The 8,285-nt window shown below is 47.8% G+C and overlaps 2 protein-coding genes and 1 long non-coding RNA gene across 5 annotated transcripts; 1 reads left to right on the top strand and 2 right to left on the bottom strand.

The window, feature by feature from the left end:
- Window positions 1–4,113: 4,113 nt before the first annotated feature.
- Window positions 4,114–6,828, bottom strand: r-cup (ryder cup). Its single transcript, XM_001355014.4, has 4 exons — window positions 6,703–6,828; window positions 5,200–6,569; window positions 4,861–5,147; window positions 4,114–4,790 (listed from the first exon to the last, which is right to left on the bottom strand). The coding sequence occupies exons 2-4, from the start codon at window positions 6,217–6,219 to the stop codon at window positions 4,223–4,225; spliced, it is 1,875 nt and encodes a 624-aa protein (XP_001355050.3). The 5' UTR covers window positions 6,220–6,569; window positions 6,703–6,828; the 3' UTR covers window positions 4,114–4,222.
- LOC6901666 (glyoxalase domain-containing protein 4) lies at window positions 6,668–8,106 on the bottom strand. The gene is made up of 4 exons (XM_002134299.3): window positions 7,968–8,106; window positions 7,709–7,758; window positions 7,537–7,643; window positions 6,668–7,456 (listed from the first exon to the last, which is right to left on the bottom strand). The coding sequence occupies exons 1-4, from the start codon at window positions 8,061–8,063 to the stop codon at window positions 6,843–6,845; spliced, it is 867 nt and encodes a 288-aa protein (XP_002134335.1). The 5' UTR covers window positions 8,064–8,106; the 3' UTR covers window positions 6,668–6,842.
- Window positions 7,320–8,104, top strand: LOC117184448 (uncharacterized). 3 transcript variants are annotated; one of them, XR_004469810.1, is made up of 3 exons: window positions 7,320–7,461; window positions 7,548–7,847; window positions 7,912–8,104. It is a non-coding gene; the product is annotated as an uncharacterized lncRNA (long non-coding RNA). The 3 variants fall into 3 exon arrangements; XR_004469811.1 differs by having other exon boundaries at window positions 7,548–7,851; XR_004469809.1 differs by having other exon boundaries at window positions 7,548–8,104.
- Window positions 8,107–8,285: the final 179 nt, after the last annotated feature.

Here is an 8,285-nt window from a genome sequence, read left to right as displayed (position 1 = left end):
TAGTTTTGCTGCATCATCATCGGCCTCGTCATCGGCTCAAGTTGCCAATCCTAATGGCTCTAATGGCACCTTGGTGGGGCACCGCATTCCCATCTCCTCCTCCTTCTCCTCCTTCGACTCCCCCATTGATTGTGTATTTTGAGGTCATCGTACTGGCATTCGTCGTCATCTCGAAACGTTCGCTTTTTTGGTCAGGTTCGCTCTTGCCGGGTGGCCTAATGCATTGCATGCCCTATTGGGGACACTTAGTGCTCGCCACGCCCCCTGCAAACGCCCACTATGTGGTACATATATATATGTGGGGGTTTGGGGGCGCTACATAGCATATATTTTGTAGTTAAATTTGTGCGCTTCCTTTTTTTTCTTTCTTTTTGGGCATTTATTTTCATGGTTTACTTGTAGCATATTTCGCTGGCCGCCACATTCATTTAACTTTGTGGTGCATGGGAGTGCTGGAGGGGTGGGCGGAGGGGGGTGTTGCAGGGATTGGCCGACAATTGCCGCAGTCTTTGGAGAGTCTTTCCCAGCGCAACGATGGCCAGTCGTAAATTAGTTGCGAATGGCAGCGCAGTAACACCATCACACCCTGAAAAACACCCGAATAACACCAACAACACTAACAACAACAACAACACCAACACCAAAACTTTACAGAGCGAGAAAAGTTCACAAAGTCGAATCGCGTGGCATGCGGTGGAAGGGGCAAAAATCAAAAGTTTAGTTGGAACTTAAACTAAAATTCTTATCAGATATTGGCCGAGAAATGTATGTGACATTTGTAGATTGATGGCACATCTTTAGCACTTTAAAATAGGGCTAGATTACCATACCCAAGCCAACACCAACAGCTACTCCAACGTAACTTTCTCAATAGGCGCGAAAAATAAAATAATACTCGTATGAACTAATGTGAAAGCCAATTACAACTTCAACAACAGCCACAATTCCACAAGAAAAGCTCAACAACACAACAACAGCCACAATTCCACAAGAAAAGTCTCAACAACAGCTACAACCCCACAAGAAAAGTCTCAACAACACAAAAATTACACAAACAATATTCCATTCCACCCGTGATGAACATTTAAACCACAACAACAACAAAAACTCCAACCAGTGGGGGGGGGATGGGTGTAACAAGCTACTCCAACTTAACATCCTCAATAGTCGCCAAAAATAAAATACTACCCGTATGAACTAATGTTAAAGCCAATTACAACCTCAACAACAGCCACAATTCTACAAGAAAAGTCTCAACAACACAACAATTGCATGAAAGACAATTTGCAGCCACGAAAAATTAAACAAACAATATTCCATTCCACCCGTGACGAACATTTAAACTTCAACAACAACAAAAACTCCAACGAGGGTGGGGGGTGAGATGGGTGTAAGAAAAATGCCAAAAGTTGAATCGAGGGCGGAATCAAAAAGAGGAAAAGTCAAGTAGAAGGAGAAGTACGAGTATTAAATGCACACAAAACAACAACAACAACAACAATTTTTCACACATTCCAACAGCTAACTGTGGTAACTGTGGAACCGCCGCTCCCCCGAGTCAGTCATCTGCCATTCCAATCTGAATGCGAACACCCAACAAAAGCTCTAAGTATTTAAGCTAGTTTGAATTTGAAATGACTTGCAGTTGACCCACCGCCCCGAGCCACCGACCCCACAACCCAGAAAACCAGAGCAAACCCCAGCCCCGAAACCAGAAGCAGAACCAGAACCAGAACAAACACCAGCCCGAGCCCGAGACCAGACCAAAATGGAACCCTAACGTTCAATGCAATTTGGTTTCCTTTTGCTGTTGCTGTTGCCGCTGCTGCCGTTACCAATTATTTGCGCTGTTATCGCGACCTTCTTGTGCTGACCTCAATTTGGCAAATAAGGTGCTCTGCCGGGTGCTGGTGCTCCTTCTGAGGAGCCTCGAGCCTCGAACCTCGAATCTCCGAATAGGAGGGAGCTTGTTGATTGCCTCCAAGTCTGATTGAAGAGCAAGGTGAGGCACGATATGCCAGGGCAGAGGCAGAGGCAGAGGCATAGGCAGCACGGCGGCCTGTCTCTGACAATTTCTCACAGTGTTTGACACAGGGCGGGACAAGGGTGCAGATAGAGGTCCTTGGGCAGGCAGGTTTCTCTTTCACTTTTAATGGCAACTGGCATAATGAGCTGCAAATAGGAGTGAGGGCCCGACGACCCGACCACGGGTAAAAGTATGTGTGCCATGTGCCATGTGCCATGTGCCACAATGGAGCTAGACTCGGGCTCTGCATTTGTTTTGGCCACTTGGGACACGGTGCCCCGCCGCATCCCATCACACCCAATGCCCTGCTCCCCTCATCTACTCTTCTGGGCCAGCATTGACACAATAAAACATTTGTTGTCGTTGCATTTATTGACGCATTTGCTCTTTTGCTTATTTTTAATGTTTTCCAGGCCCTATCTAAGGGTATACCCAACATTCAGTTACTCAAAAAACTCGTGTAACGGTGTTTTTGGTTCTATTTCTCCCAAAACCGCACCACCCATAATTTTTGTAATCGAAATTTTAGTAAATTTTGCATTTAGGAACCAAATTTTTAAAATTGCGCTCATCCGAAAGTGCGGATTGAGGCCTTGGACAAAGAATTTCCACATTGTTATGCGATCAAATTTAAAAACGAGTCAAAAGGTTCTTGTTGAGACACCAACACAAGCATTGAACCCATTGAGGGACATCCAAAGGTGTTTTGGGCGTCTTCTTTTGGTTCCTGAGAAACATATCTTCCTTCTTGAAATCTTCTTTAAAATGTATTCTTTTACCTTGTACCCTAAAGTGTATTTGCAGCTTCGTCCTATTAAATCCATAATTTCCTTTCAGTTTTTGTTGCTGTTTTTTTTTTGGTGGAGCGAAGCCCGCGACAAAATAAAATGTAATTCCTCCTTTAGGCCCAGTCTCCAGTCCCCGCAAACCCACTGCCAGACCCAGTAACAAAACCCCAGTCCGTGGCAAACATGCGACAATTCAATGCTGACAACGAAACCAACAAATTCCCCAACAAAATATGCAAATCGTAGTTTTTAGTTGGGCGAGGTCAGGCCACTGGTGAATGGGGGGCTGGCGGCTGGCGGCTGGGCTGTTGGGGGTTTGGGGCGGCAGGCTATTGGCCAAATTGAAGTCAAGTGCAATTGCATTCCCCGCTCATCGTAAATAATTTAAATGTGTGAAAAAAAAAACCCATTTTTTGTATCGCTTCGTTCCATTTTTCGATGTGGCAACAATAATTACAGTCACAAAAATTGGATTATACTTTTAATTGTATTTCAATGTAACATTCAATTACGCTTTTTATGTGTATTTTCGATTTTGGTATATTTTTCAAATAAATACATATTTATTTTGATTATTTTCCATATCACTGTTTTGGGCCTGTTTTTGGTGTCAAAAGGTATGCTCTGGATTTGGGTTTCGGTAAGACCCTCAGTATGACATCGTTTCAAAGGAACAGGAGTGGAAAGAGACGCTTTTTTATTGTATTTAGGTGCAGTTTCTCTTGAACTTTAATCGAATATGATTGCTATTGAAATTAGTATTCTATTTCTGAGGGTTTAAAAATAACACTTCCTGGAATTTGCCATATATTCAAAAACTGAAGCGCCAATATTCGAACAAAAATGTTGGCTGGCACTGTACATCTAATACATCTTAATAAGGAATACCCCTGATACAAACCTACCTCATACATATATACGAGCCATGAACATCCTAAGTTATAAAGACCTTTACAATAAAATTGATAATCTGTTCTTCTTTAAAATCCTATATCATAAGCCCAACAAAAAATTCCATCACCTTTCACAGAATTTTAGAATCGTGCCTGAAGATACAACCACCAAAAGTTGTGGTTTTCTAGAATTTTGCACTATTTTTTCAGAGAGACAAAATTCCCTTTGGCCTCCTTCTGTGTGGTAAAAGAAGTCTCTCGCTGAACAAAGGACTTTCTTTTCCAAACCTCAAATCGGCCCCTAGATATGCCATAAGACCCTTTCCCTTACAGACCCAATAAAATTCTTTATGGTATGGATATTTTTATTGATACGATTTTGTTACATTTTATGGTGTTTTTTTTAAAACAATTTTGGTTTTTGTTGGCAGAAATATCCAAACCAAAGGCTTAGCCGAGCTGTGGGCTAAAGGGGGGCTCCCAGGCTTGCGTCTCGCTCAGCCGATGCCAGGGGGTCAAATGCCAGTTACTGAAAACAGATCAGAACCTGGCTTTTGAGCCCCTGGATCAACAGAGCTGAGCGTATTCCTATGGGAGTCCCTCGAGTCCTTGTTTTCGTGCTCGGTGGGATGGGACAGCGATAGGTTGGTGGACGAGATCTGTGGCGAGCTGACGACGCTCGAGCGATTGTCCTGCCTGGAGCGTACACGTTTGCTGGCCACCAGCTGCGACATCTTGCGCAGGGTGATGTAGTCCTTGTTGAGCATGCGGCACAGCTCGACGAAGGTGCAGAGCCGCGGGTTCTGCAGCTCGGCGGCCAGCATGTAGGCGTCGTTGAGCACCTCCGTTTGACGCTCGTACTTGTGCAGAACCGCGTGCGACTTGGCCATCAGCATCGTGCTGAGGAACTGCCAGATTTTGCTGTTGCACAGCTTGGACTCCTCGATGGCCTGCTGGGCATACGACAGGCATTGCACGAAATGATTCTGCTGCACATGATAGTCGGCCATCTCGTGCAGCAAATAGGTGCGCTCGATGGGCAGCTTGGCGAAGTACAGACGCTGCTCCAGGTGCTGCAGGTTTCTGCAAGAGGAGTAGCCATTCGGTACAGGCATGATCAAAGGAAAGCGAATCACCGAAAGCGGATACTCACAGGGGCGACTTCGGTTTGTCATGCAGTGGATAGGAGTACGAGGAACGATCCCCGAACACATAGACGGTCCGTTCGAGAGGCTTGATCGCCTGTATGTTCAGCATCAGGCACATGGAGTTCTTGTCATACGGCGTGACCCGTGTGGTGGGCAGGCGATAGCTCTCGCACAGGCTCAGGGCCAAATGGTTGTACACCTCGTTCGTGAACTCCACCTTCCAAGGCATCACGCGGCTCGTTTTGACGGTCACATAGTTAGCCATCACATCCTCCACGAACTTCCGCAGGCGCTGAAAAAGGAACAAGGGTTACGGGCGAAATGAGTGCAGATGCCACGCTTACGTCCGGATCATCGTGCTGCTTTAGAACGCGGATCGTCCGAAGGATGCTGTGCATGTTCCGGTGGGTCTGGTACTGGATGCGGAACAGGTTCTCCTCGCGGAAGCGCTGCGACAAGTTGTGCCCACGACGCATCTCGTTGTACATCGGACTGCGGGAGTGCAGCATCCGGGTGAAGGTCTTTATGCGCTGGAACGAGTTGTCCAGGTACTTTCTCCGCTCCTCCGATGTGCCGAAGTAATGGTCGAGCAGGAGATTGGGGTTCTGGCGAAGCGTCTTGAGAAAGATGAAGTCGGTCCAGGCGCGATTCAAATAGTTCTGGTAAAAGATTTTTGTCTTGCGACTGCGCCGCGCATGCTCCAGGGGCGAGAGGTTCTCCTTCTCCTCCTCCTGAACGCTCTGGACATCGCACTGGTTCGATTCCCTGAGGATCTTCCAGTGCGGCCGCTTGTCCGGCGGCAACAGCTCGCGCCGCTTCCGCTCATAGAAGGACCCCAGGCTGCTCGAATTCTCCATGAAGAAATTGCCCAGGGTGTGGCCCATGCTGTCCTTGAAGTTCTCGTTGACAACTATCAGGCGCTTCTCGAACGGCTCCACGAAGGTGCCCACATGGCGGCGCACGTTGTCGCTGAGCAACATCTTGTTCGACTCAAAGCGATTGAGGTCGTACAGGGCATCCGCCATCTCCCGCTGCGAGTGCACATCGCCCGGCCCCAGCACCTTGGCCGCCCTTGTGCTGTCCTCCAGGGCCGCCTCGGGCCGTGCCACCGACCGACTGAACTTGCTCCTCAGCTGCAGGGTCCTGCAGTCGTGCCCATGGTGGTCCTCGATGCACTTGTCGAAGTACTTCTGTGCCGCCGAGTTCATCCGTGCATTGGCAAAGACACTGCCCCAGCTCCGGTGAATGTTCCGTCGCTGCTCCTCCGGCCAGTCGAACACCTCCCAGGGCTTCACCTGTTCCAAGAGCTTGCCCGCGGGCGCCGCCACCGCTGCCTCCATCTTGATGGTCACCGGATTTTTCATTGCAATGGTCACAAAAGTAAAAACAACAAAAGAACTAAAACTAACTACAAATAAAAAAAGAAAACCTAAAAAGTTTAAAAAGATTTAAACGATTTTGCTTAACGTAATGCTAGAAAGAAAGTGACACGAAAGGCGTGCAGGCGACAGGTCAGCAGTTCCAAAGGCAAGAGTTGATGGGCAACAGATCATGGACACTCCGACTCGCAGCAGTCCACGGACTTAGTCCCGGCTTGGGGTGCCTGGAGGAAAGCATTCCATATGCAGGTGGCCACGATTGGAACGAGAACCTCCATTATCTTTGAAAAAGACCCGAAGCTGACTTGAAATCCATTTCACATTCATGGAATAGCCTATAAAAACGAATCATTAAACTCTAATGCAAATGACAGACATTCCTTTTGGAAGGCAGAGGCCAAAGGTTAGACCAGCCAACATATCGAAGCATTAGTACAATATTTATCCGAAATATATATATATTATTACCCGATTTCCACGATATAAAATTCTAGTTAGGCCATGAAACAAATGTAAAACTTATGTACAACTCCAACACAACTCAGAGAGGCATCACTTCGGCTGGAAGGGAGCCCAGCTGTGCAAATCATGCACATTCCAGAGTGGAACTAGGTCTTCTGGAAGGGATCCTTGGCAATGTACTTGTCCAGTCGCTGCTCGCCATCGGGCTCCACCTGGGAGAGCTGCGAGAATCCCTCCTCGTCGACAAAGCAGATCTCATGACCATCGGGATCGGCCAGGATTAGCACTGACACGGTGGCCTTGCCGGGCGTTTCCAGGGTGATAAGCGACTTCAGGATCGTGCCGCCGGCTGCCTTGACTGCTTCGTACAGCGGCGGTTGCGTCGCCGAGGGAACAGCAAAGGCGATACGTCCGTAGGCCTTGGCCCGGTTAATGGGATCCAGAATCTGGGTGAGCTGCAGCGACGCCTGCTTGCCGCCGTAGCTTAGCCGCACGGACTGCTTGTTCTCCGCCAGCGGTTGCATCCGCAGCAGCTGTTCCCAGTACTGGCGCGAGGCCGCTAGATTGCTCACGTGCAGCTCCACAGACTGCACGGGATCGGCGTCGGCCGTCGGCGCTGCCTGGTCGATCACAAGGAACTTGTAGCCGTCGGGCGAGGTGAGCAGAGAGCCCCCTTCCGTCTTGTCGATGGGGTACGAGTGCTGTGCGGCGCGTGGCAATATTTCGGTAGAGTGGATGGTGACTCCGCCGAAATCGTTACCTGTGGTAAGATTGTCGATTACAGAGTGCTGACACAATGACGGCACAACTTAATTGCTACTGATTGTTACTGCCCCTTACCCATTTCGTAGCTGGTCACGCCGTAGTTGTATGTCAGCTCGATGACAAAATGGGAGCTCTCCGGACCGTAGCCGACCATGGTCTTGCTCCACCGATTGTCATAAGGTCTGCAAGGGATTTGGGGAAGGACAACGTTTTCTCTGATTCTTGTTGCCAGTCGCCAGCGACTTACCCATTGCATTCGGCATCGCAACCTTCTTTAAATTCCTCGTGACGCAAAACCTGTTTGGCCCAGACAGACAGAGACAGCATTAGTTGTCGGGAAAATTTACAGAGTCATTACCGCTATCTGGCATCTGGGCTTTTAATTAGTCAGTCAGCAGCCACTGATTGCCAATTGCGTTGTTCAGATAAAAAAAACCTTGTACCCCGCAGCGATAACGTTGGTTGGTCCGCAGATCCTATTCGCAAATCATAAGAAAAATACCCACCTTCATTCCCAGGATGCTTCGGAAGAAGAAGGCGTTCTTGGCCCGATCTCCGATCTTGAACACATAGTGCAGGGCACGTCCCGGTACTGCTGCCATTATTGCCCTTTGAGTTGTGTTTCGAAATTTAGAAATGAAAATGAAAATTTGTTGTCAGTTTGTTGTTCTGCGGCAGGCAGAAGAATTCGATACAAAATTTTCGATTACAAAATATACTGTTCGACCCTAAGAAATATACGGAATATACTGATAAAAAAAAATTAACTTAACCCACTTGAGCCCCATCTATTTAAACAGGCGAGCAGGTGGAGTTAAGCCACG

The sequence above is a fragment of the Drosophila pseudoobscura genome, chromosome X (genome assembly GCF_009870125.1).
Source record: "Drosophila pseudoobscura strain MV-25-SWS-2005 chromosome X, UCI_Dpse_MV25, whole genome shotgun sequence".
Taxonomy (NCBI): Eukaryota; Metazoa; Arthropoda; class Insecta; order Diptera; family Drosophilidae; genus Drosophila; species Drosophila pseudoobscura.
This window is presented reverse-complemented; position numbering and strand designations above follow the sequence as displayed.